We start from the raw sequence: 20,743 nt of genomic DNA on the forward strand, positions 1-20,743 counted from the left end.
TTCTCTTGTGTTTCTTGCCTAGGGAATATCCTTTAGCATTTGTTGTAAAGCTGGTTTGGTAGTGCTGAACTCTCTCAGCTTTTGCTTGTCTGTAAAGGTTTTAATTTCTCCATCAAATCTGAATGATATCCTTGCTGGGTAGAGTAATCTTCGTTGTAAGTTTTTCTCCTTCATCACTTTAAATATGTCCTGCGAGTCCCTTCTGGCTTGCAGAGTTTCTGCTGAGAGATCAGCTGTTAACCTTATGGGGATTCCCTTGTGTGTTATTTGTTGTTTTTCCCTTGCTGCTTTTAATATGCTTTCTTTGTATTTAATTTTTGACAGTTTGATTAATATGTGTCTTGGCCTATTTCTCCTTGGATTTATCCTGTATGGGACTCTCTGTGTTTCCTGGACTTGATTAACTATTTCCCATATTAGGGAAGTTTTCAACTATAATCTCTTCAAAGATTTTCTCAGTCCCTTTCTTTTTCTCTTCTTCTGGGACCCCTATAATTCGAATGTTGGTGTGTTTAATGTTGTCCCAGAGGTCTCTGAGACTGTCCTCAGTTCTTTTCATTCTTTTTTCTTTATTCTGCTCTGCAGTAGTTATTTCCACTGTTTTATCTTCCAGGTCACTTATCCGTTCTTCTGCCTCAGTTATTCTGCTGTTGATCCCTTCTAGAGTATTTTTAATTTCATTTATTGTGTTGTTCATCGTGCTTGTTTCATCTTTAGTTCTTCTAGGTCCTTGTTACATGTTCCTTGCATTTTCTCTATTGTATTTCCAAGATTTTGGATCATATTTACTATCATTGTTCTGAATTATTTTTCAGGTAGACTGCCTATTTCCTCTACATTTGTTAGGTCTGGTGGGTTTTTATCTTGCTCTTTCATCTGCTGTGTGTTTTTCTGTCTTCTCATTTTGCTTATCTTACTGTGTTTGGGGTCTCCTTTTTGCAGGCTGCAGTTTCGTTGTTCCTGTTGTTTTTGGTGTCTGTCCCCAGTGGCTAAAGTTGGTTCAGTGGGTTGTGTAGGGTTCTTGGTGGAGGGGACTAATGCCTGTGTTCTGGTGCATGAGGCTGGATTTTGTCTTTCTGGTGGGCAGGTCCACGTCTGGTGGTGTGTTTTGGGGTATCTGTGGCCTTATTATGATTTTAGGCACCCTCTCTGCTGATGGGTGGCGTTGTGTTCCTGTCTTGCTAGTTGTTTGGCATAGGGTGTCCAGCACTGTAGCTTGCTGGTCGTTGAGTAAAGCTGGGTGCTTGTGTTGAGATGGAAATCTCTGGGAGATTTTTGCCATTTGTTATTATGTGGAGCTGGGAGGTCTCTTGTGGACCAGTGTCCTGAAGTTGGCTCTCCCACCTCAGAGGCACAGCACTGACTCCTGGCTGCAGCACCAAGAGCCTTTCATCCACACGGCCCAGAATAAAAGGGAGAAAAAGTAGAAAGAAAGAAGGAAAGAAAGGAAGGAAGGAAGGAAGAAGGAAAGAAAGAAAGAGGATAAAAGAAAATAAATAAGGTAAAATAAAGTTATTAAAATTAAAAAATATTAAGAAAAAAAATTTTTAAGTAAAAAAAACAACTACAACAACAAAAATAAGCGGACGGATAGAACCCTACAACAAATGGTGAAAGCACAGCTATACAGACAAAATCTCACACAGAAGCATACACATACACACTCACAAAAAGAGGAAAAGGGGAAAAAATAATAAATCTTGCTCTCAGAGTCCACCTCCTCAATTTGGGATGATTCGTTGTCTATTCAGGTATTCCACAGATGCAGGGCACATCAGTTTGATTGTGGAGATTTAATCCACTGCTCCTGAGCCTACTGGGAGAGATTTCCCTTTCTCTTCTTTGTTCGCACAGCTCCCGGGGTTCAGCTTTGGATTTGGCATCGCCTCTGCGTGTAGGTCGTCAGAGGGAGTTTGTTCTTTGCTCAGACAGGACGTGGTTAAAGGAGCAGCCGCTTCAGGGGCTCTGGCTCACTCAGGCCACGGGGAGGGAGGGCCACAGAGTGCGGGGCGAGCCTGCAGCGGCAGAGGCCGGCATGACGTTGCACCAACCTGAGGTGCTCCGTGCGTTCTCCCGGAGGAGTTGTCCCTGCATCCCGGGACCCTGGCAGTGGCGGGCTGTACAGGCTCTCCGGAAGGGAGGTGTGGAGAGTGACCTGTGCTCGCACACAGGCTTCTTGGTGGTGGCAGCAGCAGCCTTAGCATCTCATGCACGTCTCTGGGGTTCGCGCTGTTAGCCGCGGCTCGTGCCCATTTCTGGAGCTCCTTTAAGCAGCGCTCTTAATCCCCTCCTCTCACACCAGGAAACAAAGGGGGAAGAAAAAGTCTCTTGCCTCTTCGGCAGGTCCAGACTTTTCCCCGGACTCCCTCCTGGCTAGCCGTGGTGCACTAACCCCCTGTAGGCTGTGTTCACGCCGCCAGTCCTCTCCCTGCGCTCTGACCGAAGCCGGAGCCTCAGCTCCCAACCCCACCCACCCCGGCCGGTGAGCAGACAAGCCTCTCGGGCTGGTGAGTGCTGGTCAGCACCGATCCTCTGTGCGGGAATCTCTCCTCTTTGCCCTCCGCTCCCCTGTGACTGTGCTCTCGTCCGCGGCTCTTAAGCTTCCCGCCTCTGCCACCCGCAGTCTCCGCCCGCGAAGGGGCTTCTGGTGTGTGGAAACCTTTCCTCCTTCACGGCTTCTTCCCACTGGTTCAGGTCCCGTCCCTATTCTTTTGTCTCTGTTTTTCTTTTTTTGCCCTACCCTGGTACGTGGGGAGTGTCTTGCCTTTTGGGAGGTCTGAGGTCTTCTTCCAGCGTTCAGTAGGTGTTCTGTAGGCGTTGTTCCACGTGTAGATGTATTTCTGATGTATCTGTGGGGAGGAAGGTGATCGCCACGTCTAACTCTTCTGCTGTCTTTCCCCTCTCCCGTCTCCCCATCTTTTGCATTGCCATTTTTTTCTGTTTCCAAGCTTGAATGTTACTCTCTCAGAAATGCCTTCTATAACCACTTTGCCTTTATTATTTTTATCTCAGTCTCTTGTTTATCTTCTTTATAACAGTTATCACAATTAAAAGAGGAAAACTGTGGTAGGATACTCAAGAAGTTGTAAACATTGATTAATTCTAGTAAACAGAACTCAGTAACTGAGGTAGGGAAGTACATTTTCCTCCATAATAGAACCTTTTGTATGTATGCATGTACTACTTTAAAAATTTTTTTTACGTTTAGTTAAATTTAAAGTTGCCCAGTGTTTATCAGGCACTCAGTATCTGTTTCACAAATGAATAGAAAACACAATTATCAATTGTTTGCCTCAAGTTTGTTTCTTTGGTTTCCTAGTACCAAATAGGAAAAAAAAAAATTAGAAGGTAAAACAATTTACTGTGTCCTAAGGAGGTTGCATTATTTTCCTAGCTTTGAGATTTAAGGCCCTAATTTATGTGTCCAACCCTCACTGTTGTACTCTTAAAGGCTTTGGAGTTTTTCACATTTATAAGTAATAATGTGTGGAACGTCTGCTGTATTTTGGAATATGTCTTTAAAATAAAACCTTAGAGTGGGGAAGGGATAAATTGGGAGATTGGGATTGGCATATACACACTACTGTATATAAAATAGGACTAATAAGAACCTACTATATAGCACAGGGAATTCTACTCAATACTCTTAATGGCCTATATGGGAAAAGAGTCTAAAAAGTGAGTGGATATATGTATATGTATAACTGATTCACTTTGCTGTACACCTGAAACTAACACAACATTGTAAATCAACTACAATAAAAATTTTTTTAAAAACCTTAGAAATGGGATTATTAAGGGAGAGTGTGAGCTTTTTAATGAATTTTGCCACATTAACAAAATAAAAAACAGCTGAGATTGTCATTTTGGAATAAAACTTGGGACAGTTTATTGAGGACATCAAAGAAAGATATCAAAGATTTTTCAAAGGTTTGGAACCTGTAGATTCAGAATTGCAGTATTAATTAATAAAAGTGGAAAAAAGATGAAGAAATTGTTTGGGGATTGAATGGAAGAGACTGGTTTTAGAATGTAGGTTTACTTTCACAGTCTCTGTGTGCTCACGATAATTGCTGAAGTTCTCATGCTCTATAATTACCTATGATATTAAGTTTAATCCCTCTCTAATTCTCACCTAGACTGTTAAATTTATCCGTAATATGTGTCCTGCCAAATCTTCCTCTGTTGTACTGCCAGAATCCTCTTTCCCAAATAAAAATCTGTTCTTCATCTCACGCCCCATTTCAAGTTTTATTGATTCATCAACTTGTGATGCCAGCTTGGCCCCTTCCTGTGGTGTTGCAAGGCAAGCTTCCAAAATCTGGCCCAGTCTCCGTTTCATTGCCTCTCCCTACATTCTGCCTTCAGCCCAACATAACCCTCTTTGGATTGTGGTATTAGTAGCCACACAGAGTTGTGATACTGTAAATGTTCATACCCCAGAAGTGAATGCCTTTATGATAGTTTTATTAGAAATCGAACTAGTGATACAGCCTTCAATAATTTTACTAGGAATCAGAAGATCTCAGTGATTCCAAAACAAAACAGGGCAAAGACATTTCTTTTACCCATTCTATGTGTTTCTGTCTTTGCTCACAACTCCATGCTGTATTTTGTGTGTCCTCTCCCTACTCTGTTCTTTAAAAAAATGACCTTCTTTGATAAATTATTCCCTGCCTTTTTTCATTTAGATTTTGCATGTTATATATGATGATTTTTTTTCAAATCTTTTTAGTCTTGTTCAAATACTCCCATTTTCTAAAATGAGTTTTCTTAAACTTTAGAATATTCTGGCTGAGTTGAGATAAAGAGCCTAATTCGGCGTTCTCTATTTGACACTTTATTTTGAGAAAAAGTAAATGAAGCAATTTTTTTGGTCTTTTCTTAGCATGTGGATATTTTTAAATGCTGAAAATGGAAAGAAAAGACCATTTCAGTTTGATCATCAAACTTCATGAAAATTCTGATTGAGAAAATTAAATGAGTAAGGATTAATAGATATATGCCAACTGTATTCTTTGTTTCCTCCCCCATACGTCACTTCAGGGATTTGTTCGTTATTAGTTTGGGTTTATAATGTGACCTTTGGATATCCCACTTGTGAAAATATTTTTGCACTATTAGTGCATCTATTCTTAGCTCAGATGTTTTTAGCACATGTATTTTTAGAACATATACTTTAATATTCTACCATTTTTCTTCTATACTTGTATAGAAACTCAGGAGAATTAAAAAGAAAAATGTAATTGTGTAATGTTAAGTACTTTTTACATTTAAGTCAGTTATTTAATCAATATTGTGACTTTATTTTATACTTTAATTTGGAACATTTGCAAATTTTTTGAAGCAAAGGGCAGTTTTTGAATTAAATATTGATGAGATTGATAGTTCTTAAATACTATATAAGTAGAGTAAATTTTTGCTCAGTTAATTAATTTACCCATTTACAATTACATTTTAATTGTGCACTGAAGACACACTAGTATATATTCTTCAAAGACTGCTTGTGTTATTGTAAAACAATAGGGATTTCAAGGATTTTAAAATAAATTGGCTTTTGAAACATGGTAGACTGACTCTTGTAATCTCCCCTTCAAACATGTAAAAATGCTGGATAAATTACAACTAAGACATGGTAAGAAATAGCAAATGAAGCTTCAAAGAAAGGAAGGGACATCTTGCTGACATTAAGAGGGAGCTCCATACCAGAAGTGTAAACACTCAAGTAAGCACTCCAACAGGGAAGGGGGGTGTGAATATAGGCCCTGATGACTGGGGGCTTAAGTTTTAAATGTCTCATGGAAGTCAAGACATGATTTGTTATATCTGCTCCCTCTTCCTCATTGCTGATTATTTCACGATTGATTGTGTTTTTACTATCATTTTATTGTGACTCAACTTCAGTGGGTGTTGCTTTTTTTCATAGGAATCCTATGCACCGTGGGTGTGAAAGTGGCAGTATGGAGTGATTATACATTTACTGTTTTCAGGCTACTCAACTGGGACCAGTTACTTACCTTGGATTTCATAGCTATGGATTTTTCCAAACTACTGAGTTAATTTAAATTCAGTGGCTTAAGCCTGGAGTTTCTATCTCACCAGAGAATCATGTACCCTCATCACCTTTTTAAAACAGAGAACAGTTCTTTCAAGCCCAGTATTAGAGGACTTACTTCTAAGCATTACTTGTATATTCTCTAAGCTATATCTCCTAGAAGTTCAGATAATAAACTATCAGGAAAAGACTAAATAAAAGGTAGAAAAATAGGTTCATAATGAAAAAGAAACCATGAAAAAATGAACAAGGAGAGTTTCAAATTCATGCATCAAAAAAATATTGAACATCTGTATGTCTGCATTATTCAAGGCACTAGTAATATAGCATTTAAGAAAGCAAATACAAATCTTTGTCCTCTTGGTGCTTAGCTTCTAGTGGTTAGAAAGAACTAAATAGAATTTCTAAAATTGTTTGAAAGAAGAAGTCATGTAAGGAAAATTAGTGTACTGCTTAAATACCAAATGAGCACAACTGAAAAGAGAAAGGATAATGTGATATAACAGCAGTGGCAGTGGTAGTTGTAGTAGCAGCTGCTAACATTTTTGAGCACTTCCTTTATACCAGGTATTGCCTAAAGTATTTTATGGAGTTGGTATCATTATCATCTTTATTTTACAGATGTGGAAACCAAAGCACAGAGGAGTTAACACTGAGACAGGGTCATGATGCTGTATGATAGACTTCTTAAACTGCACACTTAATCACAACATGTATTTATCAAATGTATTTGTCACTATTTTCCATTTTTGTGTTGCTATACATTTGCAGTTAGGTGTTAGTTGGTTCATTGGTGGCAAAATGGCTGATCTAGTCTAAACTTAATTTTGCCTGCTACTTAATAAATCATGCTGTGCTTGCCTTTTTTTATGTAAAAGTGCAGAATTTCATGAATTTAAAAAGAATCATCTTATAGAGTGAGTTAGCTCCGATTCCTAAGAAGTTAGAGTTACCAAAAAATCAACCACATTTGGTTTAACAGATACCAAGCCTTTCTTTCCTGTAGTTCTGCTCCGTAAGCTGAGTTTAATCATGAAAAACTGTTGTTTTGTGACTCTAGATTAATTAATGACTACGCCTCTGTTTAAAATTAGATATCAAATCTTTGTAATTGGGTCTTAAACATCTAGACTGATTTTTAAAAGTTTTGTTTCATGATTGTTTCTTCTAATAAGAGGAACATTTCCCCCTTAGCCATTTCATTTTGGGGATTTATATTAACAGCCAGAAAAAAAATTGATTGTGGAACATTATTGATCTATTTTGTGAAATTAAAAATTTAACCTAATTTTTTAGCTTATTGGTTGTCGTAACTCCCAGTTTAAAAAAAAAAATCTTCCCTGCACTTTCAAATTCCCTCAATCAGTCATAATTTTTCCTTATTTTAATATTCCTATCATGAACTTAACCCTTGCTGCTTCATATTCTACTTACGTATGTGTGTCTTACTTTCATTATTGGATGATCAGCTTGTTTGGAGCAGAGACCCTATTGTGTACACCCTTATTTCTCACCCTCCACCTTCCACTCAAGCTGGAAGTTGCTGCCTGGCCCAAAGTGGACAGTTTGAATTGCGGAAGGAGTAAGTTAAAGTGTCCAGATAAAATTTTAGAAGTTGTTCCAGCCCCAGATGTAACAGCTAAGGCGAGGACAGTGAAGTTGTATGACAAGAAAGAGAATAGGAAGGAAAATACTGCACTGTGAACATACCCTGTATCATAAGCTACACTCCTGAAAGGATAGGAGTAATTCTCAGGTCATTGGAATGGGCGAATATTTGATAAGTCTCCCCTTTGTAGTGAAGAATAGTTTCTTTGTCTTCATACATTATTTGTTATTGTCTAGTGAGTCATTTAGCCAACCTGTTCATTTTAGTCGAGATATTTAAGAACCACTATAAAAACAGGAGTTTCCCTGATTGAAAAATAAATAGTATTGCAGTGGCTCTTGGTGGGCTGGTCCCTGTAGATTCACTACTATGTCATGTTTCTTTGTCTTACTGAAAGTACACCCCCTCTTTGATGTTTCTTTGTTAAGTGTTGTGGTTTTTTAATGGAAATTGAATTGATGATTTGGGAAGAGCCAAGTACATTGTGGTCAAGCCCTTGGCCCACTTGACCTTTCCAGTTCTTGATTCTCGGTGAGTTCTTCATTCTGAAGAAATTGGGTCACCTCAACAATACCTTCCCCTCCAAATTGATATCAGTAGTCCAGACAAATGAAATCATTATGCCTGGGGCTTTCATCTATATCTTTCTAAACCTTCAGATTGAAAACTACCATATCTTCTAACTAAATTTTAGAATTCATTCAACTGTTGAATGCCTAATTTTCCTTTTTCCCCTCTACTGTTTTGTCTGTTTTCCCCCTGTCACTTCCTCATTGCCTTCCCTTATCCATTAGCTGGCTCCTTTCTGTCTGTTGTCTTCTCCTTGGGTCCTCTCTATCCTCGAGAACATTGATGCATTTCTTTGTTCATGCTTACATCTATCTGTCTTTCCACAAAACATATTTATTCTCTATTTCCTATCTTTAATTGTCTTTAGAATCCACATTGATTGAATGCCTTTCTTTTCTCATTGTCTTATCCTCTGTATTCAACTTATGTAAAAAATAAAATAAAATAAATCACTGATGGTTAAATGAATTCTGGCTCCAATAGAGCAAAACAAGAATTCTGGTCAATTTTCTTCCTCCAGTCTCTACCCTGAATAGCATGATCTCTTTGTTTTTTCATTACTGTTTAGTTCTTTTCTTACATTGTACGTACCACATAAGGTTGCTAGTATCTCTGATCAGGTCCTTTGATGAGAAGTTCTAGTAAAATGATCTGTCCTTGCAAAACATCACAGGACCTCAAGAATTTTGTTTAGTGCTTGTGATTCTCTATGTGAAAGCATTGCTTATAGTGTCCTGGGGTACTAGAACAGTGTTCTACCCAGCAGAGGGATGGTTGTTACGTACTGTGTCTGGCACACACTGCTATTCTACAAACATCAGCTTCTGCTGATGTTCATATTGATGATGACAGTGTGGGTGAGTGTTTTGAAGGCAAAAGGACAGAAGTAGGAGGAGAACAGAGACACCAGTAATGAGGTGGGGGTACCGGGAGAGCGTGAGTCAGGAAGAAATAGCTGCTGGGACAGATGGATTATAACATGTGTTAGTTTATCTTCATTCACCAGCCTCTGGGTTTTAAAAGGAACCAGTAGTACCACATCCAAGTTGTCTGCATCCAACCATCCAGATGACTCATTCTCCCCTGCTTCATTCCATGTGGCTATCGGAGGACTGACGCTCCTCCACTCTATCACCCTCAGTCATCCATCTCGTGTGGGCTGGGGGCAGGGAGGGAGCTAAAGGATAGTTAGGTGAAAATAGGATGAAGATTTAATTAAAGTTCCTGAGTGCCTGCCAGATTTAATCTAATGCTCACGACTTTCTGACACCGGCATTCTATTAGATCCATACACCAGAGGACACAGTGATGCAGCCACATCCTGCCCTTCTTTTCTTATGTCATTGCCTTTTTGGGTATGCCTCATCTAGGTCAGATTCTAACCCCAGGAAAGGCTCCGTCTTCTTTCCGAGCCTAGTACTTTTTTAAAAAAACAAATTTTCCTGATGATTTACCTACTCTGTTGAAAAGGAAGCAAACAAACCAAAAAACACTACTTTTGTTGTTGTTTGTTTCTTCATTTTACTGAAGACAAGTGAAAGGAAGATTCCAATCTACATGCATGGCAAATGTCTCGCATTTCTGTTGCATCCCAGCATGGTTGTTGCCACGCTTATGGTGTATGTTTGCAGATAACATTGTAGTGCTGTGCATTAGGAATTGGGAGTGACTACTTGCACCATAGTATGTATGTAACTGAGTGAAAAGGGTAATAAGTAATGATGTAGATGGAGGATCTTTGGAGTACAGATTTATCATTCCCTTGATCCACCATCCAAATTCATTTTAAAATTGAATTCAGGTTAATGATGATTGAAAGTTTTTAAAAAGATAAGTCACCTTTGACTGGTTTCATTTTCTATCACTAATGTAAGTGAGGGACTTTTTTTTTTTTTTATCTTTTTCGTTTTAAAATAATAGAAGAAAAAAGGAACAGGGAATTAAAAGACCGAAAGAGAAACAGCATGTTGGAAATAGGCAAACATAAGTATTCAAAAAGATAGGACATTAATTTTTTCCTATAGCTAGAGTTGGGAGAATAAGGTATGAAAAGCGTATCATTCAATGTCCTCAGTATATCCCGCTGTGGTAATGTCAGTATAATTGGGGTAACAAAAACATTTAATTTTACTCTTTTACTGACTAAATTCCCTCTTGTTTATCAAAGTGGCCTGCATCCTGCTCAATTCTGCTCAGTAGAAAATAATGTGATTATGAGTTTCTACTGTATATAATATTAAGAATATAATGTTGGTTTTATTACAATCACCTTTCTTAAATTTTTTTTAAAAATCTCTGAATATCCTTAAGATCCTTGAATTTTTACGTGTTTAGCTTTGTGTCCATGTTTATGACATTTGATTAGTAATTATTCACAGGCCTTATAGAGTTTTAAAGAAATTAGAACTCCCTTTTTAAGATCAATATCTTCCAGGGCTGGATAGCCCCTGCCATTTGCTAGGATGAGGTTGGTGCAGGGGTGTTTCTGTCTGGCAGGGTGCTGGAGAAGTGGTGATGGGACTGGAAGCCAGACTTCCTCTTCTTCTTAGTGTTCTGTTCAGGTTTTTTCTAGCTTCTTGGAACCTTCTTTGTAAGTGGAAAAACTCAGGTAGTCAAGTTGGAAAAGTGTTCTCTAGATATTTGTCTTATAGATTCCATTAATTTTGTCTGAATATTAATCGTCAGTTTAAAACAATGATACCATAGATTTGGGCTTGTTGAAACAATTTCAGTTTCTGTTCATGCTGTTTCTGTCCTTTTTTTAACTCTGGTCTCCTTTGTTTTAGGTTTAGCGGTTTCCCTACAACTCTTGCATGGAGACATTGAACAAATCAGAAGGGAATACTCATCAGTATTTTCTCATGGAGTCTCCATCACCCGGAAGTTGGGTTTTTCTAATATTATTATGCCTGGTAAGTGACTTGGGATGCACTACATGATGAAATATGGCTACTTTGTCTGCTTTTGACGCTTGAGAAATTTTTCAGATTGTCAGCTTCAAAGAGTTCAAATGGGCCATGCTTAAGAATAAAATGAGATATTTAATTCCTTTTTTAAAAAATCTTTACATTTTTATTATATTAGGGTGGATAACTTGTGGAGGTCATGGTTGCATTTCATTATGGCCATAATAGGAAAACTGAAGTTGAATCCAGAAAATATTTTACCCTCTGGTGGGAAGTGTTATTGAAGTCACTTAGGGGAAATCCTTACAGGTTTTGGCAAGAACAGTTATTAAGCAATGGTTAGCCTTTTTTGGAGGATTTTTCCACCAGAGATATGTATGTATGTGTGTATATAAATAAGCAGCCATATGCAAACGCCATATGTATTTGTATACATCTCCTAGTTCTATTTGTATATATAAATCAGATCTATATTAGCAACCAAAAGAGACTCCAAAAAAGTGTTTGTTTCTGAGTGGAAATGGTAGAAGTTAAGGAGATTCACACCAACGAAGTAAATGCCAAGTAAGTCTTTCTCAGGGCTCTACATCCTACTTTCCACAACCAAGAAAAAAAAAATAGAAAGACCAAATAGTCTCAAGTTGTCGACAGTATTTTTAGAAATGAGGTCCTTTAAATCACTGTTTAAATCCCATGTGTAAAAAGCAAGCAATGGAAGTTGCATCTGACAGGCCTCTGGCCCAGTTATGAGACTGATGGTAGGACTGTTGTCCATAAAGACCTAACATGATGCAGAAACTGACTGGCATTGACTGTCGCGGCATTTTGTGATCTCCTGATGGAAATGTATTCATGCAGGAAAGCCTAAGAGAACAGCCTGGAAAGTTTCCTGAGATGGCCTGACCTAGCTTAGGGACCCAGTCTGCCTGAGCATCTTCTGTTAACTATCGTCGAAAATGACTGTTTACAGCACGGTTTACTTGGTGGCATGTTATTCAGTGGCTCTTGCAACCATTCATTATTTCGTTCAGTTGCTATAAATAGCTGGTATTTCCTCTTTAACAAAAAAGAAAAAAATTTCATCCCACTGGGAAGCAAATTGATGGGTAAATCTAATATAAAAAGCATATTTTAGAACAGAATGCAGCCAGCTGCTAAAAGAATTCCTCAGCTTGGTCTTTGAGCAGCATCATTGAGAAATGGAAAAATATTAAGCAACATGACACTTCACTGGCTGAATAATTGTCTGGGGTGTGCTGTGCTCATGCAGCTCTTGTCTGGCTTTAATGATGAAAATGAGCTTTCTGTGGAATAAGTCTCACTTCTGTCCCTTTCCCACACCACGTTATGGCGAGGTTCATGCTGACCAGGGAATCGGTCCTCCCAGACACATGTCTGCAGTGCCCAAGACTGCAAGAGATTTTTTTTAAAGCACTTTCTTCTTTTTCTTCTCTCATTTTTTCTTCTTTGGCTTCTGAGTCTTTCAAATTAGATGGAGAAGGGAAGGATGTGTGTATTAGCTTAAACAGCTGAAAGCAACTTTACAACTCAATGGAATGTTTTACATTGGAAAACATAACAGCCATTGTTTTGTTTTCCTTTGTTATTTTTTAGAATTTTGACTTGTCAGTTAATTCTCACTGGTGGCTCTGATGAAAACTTGAGCTGAATTTTCAATAAGAAAATATATGTGAACAGCATTTCTGATCCCAGTGTTATATTGACAGTCTGCTAGGATGATGGGTTTTTTGGTTTGTTTTCCTTTTGTTTTTCTAGACTTGTCCTTCAGAGTTAGTATTGTGAATAGGGGTCAGGATGGGTGAAGCACGTGTTTATACCTACAGGACCTTCATTAACTTAGTTACTGCCTTTCTGCAGAATGAATTATCTGTGGTCCTGACACTAACAGGAACGTACACAAAACTCTTCTTGAGGATCACAGAATGTCATCAATGCTAAACTCTATTTGGGATGGGAAAACCGTGTAGACAGAGATTCTCCCCTTGGTCTGGCTTTTGCATGGGCTGGTCTTGGGAATGTCACCTGGTATAAGGAGACTACCTGCCCATGTGCTTTCGGCCTGTCACGAAGTCCTCTGAACCCTTCCTGTTGCTAAGGCTCAGTCATTCAGCACTTTATTTCTTAGAGTACCCAGTTTCCAAAGAAGAAAAGTTACCCTCTGTGAAGCTCCATCACTGCCACCTACGAACCAAATAACTCTACAGAAAGTTCCATGGTCTGGCCTCTGAGCCCATGAGAGGGAGGGCAGTGAAAATGTTTCAGTCAGTGCTCTCCAGCTGAAATACAGTGCGAGCCACAAATGTAATTTTAACTTTTCTAGTAACCATTTAAAAAAAGTAGGAAGAAAGATGAAATTAATTTTAACAATATATTTTATTTAACCCAGTGCATCCAAAATATCGTTTTAATAGGTAATCCATATAAAAAACTCATAATGAGTTATTTTACACTATTTCAACCTAAGTCTTTGAAGGCTGGTAACTACTATACGTTACAGCACATCTCTTTCCAGCCAAGTCACATTTCAAGGACTCAGTTGCCACATGTGGCAGTCGTTATGGGATTGGACAGCCAAGCTCTAAATGTCTTAACAGACTGTACAAAGCAGAGCTCGAGCCGTTGCTGAATATCAGGAAGGACTAAGTTTCCATCCACCAGACGCTTTGGAACAAAGCTGGCTGATGTGTCAAGAATGTCATGGGAGGTGAGGCGGTGTCCTCCTCCCACCCTAAGGGTCCATTCTTATTCTGAGTTTATGCTTCTTTCTAGGCAATCATCATGGTCTCGCTACTTTATCTTCCCTACCTGTACCCTCTCTCCTGGAGACTTGTTGTCACATATCAACCGGTAAAACTATCCCTCTTTGTTAAGGAACACCTAATTAATACCTTCCAGTGCATTCACTTTTAATACATCTTGGCAGTTCCTAATCCTAAAAAGAATTAAGGAAAAGTGGGGGACTGATAGGGGAGGGAAGGGTTGAGATTTGGAGGCTAGAGGCTCGCACTGAAAACGATGAACAGAGCCTATGTTTCACATGGTTGCCAGCAGTAGTAGCTGTGATAGTGATTTCCAGATTTGTTTAAGTTTATTTTACAAGTATTTTCCAGAGTAAGCCTCCTTTTCCTTTGGTCTTTAGGCAATAGTCCAAATAAGTCAAATTTCTATTTGGTCAAATTTGACTAGATAGTGATTTATAAGACTGGGGTAAGAAGAATGTTGTAGAGATGTTTGCCTCCCATCTAAGAAGATATATAATTTTATTCTTTTAAATATATATATTATTATTATTATTTACCACTTACTGATAGAGACATGTACATCACCAGATGGAATTGCCTCAAATAATCCTTCTTTTGGAGAAAGCAAGTGGGACCCTGCTTTATTTGATATTCCCTAAAAATATATCCTAAATCTAACCAAAGCTCACCACGCCCCAGTCCAAGTCACTGGACCTCCATATCATATAGGTGCAACTACTCTGCTTAGATCTGAACCCCTGATCATGCCACCAAGGAGTGGTGGTCTTTCACCCAAGGAATGCCACAGTGACCAAAGAGAGGGGGAGGCATGTCACCCTGAGGTTGGATCCCAGCCCCAGATCACATTGGGGAAGAGGCTGCTGCCGCCAAATGATGAAGCTTACATGCCCCACTTGCCCAAGGGTGTAGGATTTCCCTAACAGGCGCTACCAGAAATGCATGCGTTGTCCTAGAGTATGAAGGGCAGCCCATCCCTGCTCCTGTCTTTGTGCACCACTGTCTGGAAAGTCCTTCATGGCTGCTGTTGTATCATTTGCCATTGCTTGCTTGATAGTCATAAACAAATTAAAAAGCTACCCCCTCAAAAGTTTAACATCTCAGAGTATTCTTTTAAAATAAAGCAAAACAAAAATGAGAACAGATATGTTTTACTGAAGTGTACTCTATGTGAGAAATCCAACGTTAATTTTTCATCCCATGCATAAGTTTTCCCTGTGTGTGATCTGCCTTGATTTCCTGTTACTTGTGAATCTTGCCCCTATCCCTTACCCTGCCCCTCCCCCCTCCACCACTGCCCTGAAGGTATCCTGAAGTAGTAGAAGCCTAGGTGTGGGTGGCATATTATATTAGTTTCCTATGGCTACTGTAACAAATCGTCACAAATGGGGTGGCTTAAAACAATGCAGAAATGTACTATTTTACAGTTCCGGAGATCAGAAGTTTGCATGAGTCTCACTGGGCTAATATCAGGGTGTCAGCAGGGCTGCATTTCTTCTGATGCATTCTCTAAAGGAGAATGCATTTTCTTGTCTTTGCCAGCTTCTGGAGACTCCCTGTACTCCTTGGCTCATGGCCCAACATCATTCAACCTCTGCTTCTCTCATCATATCCCCTTCTCTGACCCTGACCTTCTGCCTCCCTCTTATAAGGACCTTTGTAATTATATTGAGCCCACACTGATAATCAAAGAAAATCTCCCCATCTCAAGATTGTCAGCTTAATCACATCTGCGAAGTCCCTTTTGCTGTGTAAAGTAATCTATTCACAGGTTCCCAGGATTAGGACCTGGACATCTTTGGGGAGGTAACGGGGTGCCTGCTACACACATGAAGGGCCATCCAGCTCAACCATGTGTCTAGTGCATGAATGTCCTCCTGAGGTCCCTGAGGATGGTTTGCCGGCTTGTACTTGAGTATTAATAATGGCCAAGATCACACCATCACATCTTACATCTTCTCTCAAAATGACCTCTTTCATGTTGAACTCGTCTCCCTCTACCTCCTATCCATTGGGTTGATTTTCTCTGCTTGTAACCTCAACATTTTAAAATTCAGTTAACTCTCGTCTGCCTCATCTCTCCTCTGATGTGTCCCTTCTCCATATCTTTTATGGTCTGGATGATACCGTTTCTGTCTGTCTCTGTCCTAGAAATGAAATCAGTGCTTCATAATGGGTCTGACCAATCAGGGTGGGCCTGTTACCTTCCTTGCTCAAGGCACTAGTCTTTTGGAGACAAAGGCTGAATTGCACTAGCTTATTTGATGGATGTTCTCATCCTATTGAATTACATTTTCATGGGTAAAGCAGAGATACGGATAGTACATTGGACATGTGTCTTAATCTCTATACTTTAGTTTCCTCATCTGTAAAATGGAAATAATAGGGCCTTTCTATGTGGTTAATGTGAGGATTTAATGAGATATTCTACTTATAGCACTTGGCAAAGTACCTGACTACTGTCTATCATGCTACTATCTACTACTAAGCATCGTCATCATCATCATCATCTAAGTTCACAAAAACCCAGAGTCTTCTGTGTATGTTCTTTTGTTTTTAAGAAGGACAGGAACTTTTCTTTTCCAGTTCCAAAAATAACAGCAAATATCTAGCACAGAAAAGGCACTGGACTAGCCCCTGTGGCTGGGGACAGTGGTTTACTTGACGTGATGAGCATGTCCTCTATGCCTTTATCCAGTTCATTCATAGGACAGAATCAAGGATCAGGTTTTCAGCTACTGATAAAAACCTCTTGCCTGTTGAGGTCAAGCCATAAATCAACCCCATTTGATTGTAGTCACTGAATTATTTTTGAGTTTGTTCCTATTGCTGTGGCCTTATCCCTATCTCGTCTACAGTGATGTTTTGAGAAGCCTTCACATGTGTGAAGGCTTCCCAGTCAGTGGGCCTGTGAAACAGAGAGAAGTGTCAGCACATCAAATTTAAAGAGCAGTAAACTTAAGATGTGCAAAGTATTAACATTGTCAGGCAAGTAGCTTTTCACGATTGGTGCTATGACTCCATTTCATACTTAGTTTATGATTTCTCTCTTAATTACCCAAGGTGCTTTCTTAACACCACTTGGGCTTATTAGTTTTCTCCAGAGCCAACCTCAGGTGTATTGACTTTAATTAGCACTTGTTTCAACTTTATCCTTCTGCGTATTTTGGCAAAACGTGGCACCTTGCAGTATTAGAACACAGCAAGCTGCAGATTCCTGGGGGGACACATGCAGAATGACATCCAGGAGAAATGTTCTTGTCATGTATTCTCTTTTCAAAGAAATCTTATTTTAGTCTAAAAGTTTTGCAAAAGATAAAGAGGGTTACAGCGACAGGGACAGTGATAGTTAAAGAACAGAAAACTAAAACATATGTGTAAGGTGTTTTAATTTATGAGTGTGTTACAGTCCAGAAGTTCTTTTGTAAGTCACAGAAACAGCAAGCATGACATAATAGTCTCGGCCCTCCTACTGCCTCTCCCATCCCTACCTCTGCCTTTACCCCTTCCCCACTTTCATAACACAGAAACTTGAGGCCCCAAGGTTTATCTTACCCTGTCTAGACTAATGTCACAGAGAATAGACAGTAGCAGAGAAAGACTTGAATCCAGATCTCCTTATTCCAGTCTTCCTGTGACTCTACCTTTTTTTAGGCTTATTTGAATTCAGAAGAGAGAGAAGAATCCAGCAAAATTATAAGCTAAACCAGCTCTAGGGGTCCATTTGGGAAGCAAAGGCCATTTTTAACTTTGTTCCCTTTGGAACACACCATAGCTTCCACAGATGTCTCATCCTCTTAGTGAGGGCCTCTCTCATGTGACACCCCCTCTCCTCCATTCATCACCCCGTCCCCTCTTACTTTTATCCATGGCACTTAGCATTATTCAGTGTGCTCTGTGTTTTACTTCTTTGTCCAAGACCTACTCCTACTAGAATCCCTTCACAGGGAAGGCATTTTTGCTTTGTTCACTGCTGAATCTACTGGGCCTAGAATAATATCTGGCACATAGTAGGTGCTCACGGTATATTTGCTGAATGAATACACAAAGAAAGAATTTCCTGGCACTGGCAGTATGTTACTGTCCCCCAACCCCTGTTCTTCTGTAGGACCAGCCTGCACACAGCGGCGGGGAGACAGGTTGCCTTGCAAACCTCCCTCACCGCCCCCGCTCCCCACCCCCCGTCTTTGCTTAAGTCAGAGTTGCCGGTCCTTCCAACAGTTGAGAGTTGGAAGTCCCCCTCCCAAGAAACACTTACTCTCCATTTTGCACGACAGTTAATCCCCATGTGGTTTGGACAAGCTAATCACTCATTATGAGAAATTTCTAAGGTAAAAACTCCTGTAGCTGTACTTCCCATTAATCAGTGTGTGTTTCATAGTCTGTGTGTAAGCACGGCCACTCATCATGTGTCACCTACTCCAAGAAGCAAAGGAATTTTACTACTGTTAACTAACATCTTTTGCTCTGAAGTACCTTGATTTTTGTGTTGTGTTTTTACCTGCCAAGTCTGTTCGCGGGAAAACTATTGTCAAGAATTTCCTCTCGGGGCTTCCCTGGTGGCGCAGAGGTTGGGAGTCTGCCTGCCAATGCAGGGGACACGGGTTTGAGCCTTGGTCTGGGAGGATCCCACATGCCGCGGAGCGACTATGCCCGTGTGCCACGACTACTGAGCCTGCACTCTAGAGCCCGCGAGCCACAGCTACTGAGCCTGTGTGCTGCAACTACTGAAGCCCACACACCTAGAGTCCATGCTCCACAACAAGAGAAGCCACCACAATGAGAAGCCCGCACACCACAACAAAGAGTAGCCCCCGCTCGCCGCAACTAGAGAAAGCCTGCATGCAGCAGCAAAGACCCAACGCAGCCAAAAATAAAATAAATTAAATTAAATTAAAAAAAACTGGGAGGATCCCACATGCCGCGGAGCGACTATGCCCGTGTGCCACGACTACTGAGCCTGCACTCTAGAGCCCGCGAGCCACAGCTACTGAGCCTGTGTGCTGCAACTACTGAAGCCCACACACCTAGAGTCCATGCTCCACAACAAGAGAAGCCACCACAATGAGAAGCCCGCACACCACAACAAAGAGTAGCCCCCGCTCGCCGCAACTAGAGAAAGCCTGCATGCAGCAGCAAAGACCCAACGCAGCCAAAAATAAAATAAATTAAATTAAATTAAAAAAAAAAAAAAAAAAGAATTTCCTCTCGGATTGTTGAAATAGCACGTGTGCAGACCATTAGCATTGCAGACCTGTTTTGAGTTGAAATTGATGGCTTCAGAGGACAAAGTTTGTGAGCTTATTTATTCTATAATGTAATTGTTTAAATAGCATTGAGAATGTGTGTTATGTATGTATGAATACATATATATAAAATGATAACTTTATAGTAATTAGATGAACTGGGTTATAAAAAAACTAGAAAACTTGTAAAATTTACTGGACCATTTTCTCTTAAAAAATTTTTTTAATGGATATGGTTAAAACAAAAAACCTTCAAAGCATATAATTTTACATGTGTTGAAATACGTTGCTTTTCTCCTGGAATTCCAAGGTCATTGCCTTTCCAGGTTGATTTGTATGAGAGTATGTATGAGTTGTGTGAGAGTACTGAGAAATTCATAAGACAGAGACCACTGTATTAGTTGTTTCCACTAATGTATTCCTTATATACTCTTTGTAAAGGGTGGGTGAGACGTCATCCCTTTTAGAACTTATTCAGTTTCTCTCTTTTATGGCCCATCTGTTTCCTGTTCAGCCAAAGTCATTTGCAAATGATGTTCTCATTAAAAGTTGGTCTTCATGAAGGAAGGTGACCAGGCACACCTGTATTCCTCCATGTTTTTGAAAGCTAGGGTACTTTCTTATGAACACTTTGGTCAGGAAGTTTGAGAAATTTCCCAGGTGTGGGCATATCTGTATGGTTATTGTTCCTTCTGGTGATTTGCTTTCTTAAGGAGAGATTTTTTATTAGCAAAAAAGTATATTGCGTTTGGGCCTTCAACTGTTTGAAAGCTATGTTAAGTAAATTCAACCTTGCCAACCTCACCAACATTTACCTTCAAAAACTTTCTAGCCACACTTGGTTTACTTACTTCTCATGTCCGTATCCATTCACTGCTTACCCCTAATTTAATTCTTACAGGAGAGATCAAAGCATGCTGCCAAGCGTGTTTGCCTCGCTTTGCTAGTTGGCATTATATTCTGTTTTTTTCTTGCAGGACTAAGAAAGGGGGGCAAGATGAAAAAGCATTCAAGTTTATAAATAGCTAATGGAGAAACAAAAATAGATGATATATATGTACATAGACTATGTCAGTTTGAATCCAGGGCCTTTCTCATTTGTTTTACAGCTTGATGGCAAGAAATATTAAGCCAAGTGTGTCTGTATGACTGACTTATTCTACATCTGTGTTCATAAACACTAATCTGGATTCTTCCAGTAGTGAGGTCATTTCATCCATGAATTTTGGAAAAGATTTAAATTGTAACTGTACCCTTTGCAGTCCGATCATTTTCTTCCATTTAGGTATTTCTTCTTCTCTAAATGCTGTGACTATAAAGTATTAAGACTAGTTTCTTTGAGCCACCCCTGCTAGGCTGTCATTTTGTAATCGCACCTCATAAATGAAATGAGGGAAATATTGAAAAATGGTGAAATTTGACAACACCTTCCTCCCCAGGCCCAGTACTGTCCTCCTAAATGTGCATCTTCAGTATTGCTAACTCAGACTAGCAGAAGCTGGCCTCTGCTTTCCTTGGATGTTGGTAGTAAGGGTGGGGACCTTTCTATAAAAGTATAAATATTGTATATTTTACTT

General features: G+C 39.6%; 1 protein-coding gene across 1 annotated transcript in view; it reads left to right on the forward strand.

Annotated features, from left to right (window-relative positions):
- The window catches only part of DOCK4 (dedicator of cytokinesis 4), a 474,863-nt gene that overhangs the window by 283,747 nt on the left and 170,373 nt on the right, over nucleotides 1-20,743 (forward strand). Inside the window, exon 13 of the mRNA XM_024757836.1 lies at nucleotides 11,021-11,146. Within this exon, the coding sequence (XP_024613604.1) occupies nucleotides 11,021-11,146 (126 nt within the window). The remainder of the gene's footprint in view (nucleotides 1-11,020; nucleotides 11,147-20,743) is intronic.

This window comes from Neophocaena asiaeorientalis, unplaced genomic scaffold (genome assembly GCF_003031525.2).
Source record: "Neophocaena asiaeorientalis asiaeorientalis breed wild unplaced genomic scaffold, Neophocaena_asiaeorientalis_V1.1 scaffold116, whole genome shotgun sequence".
NCBI classification, from domain to species: Eukaryota; Metazoa; Chordata; class Mammalia; order Artiodactyla; family Phocoenidae; genus Neophocaena; species Neophocaena asiaeorientalis.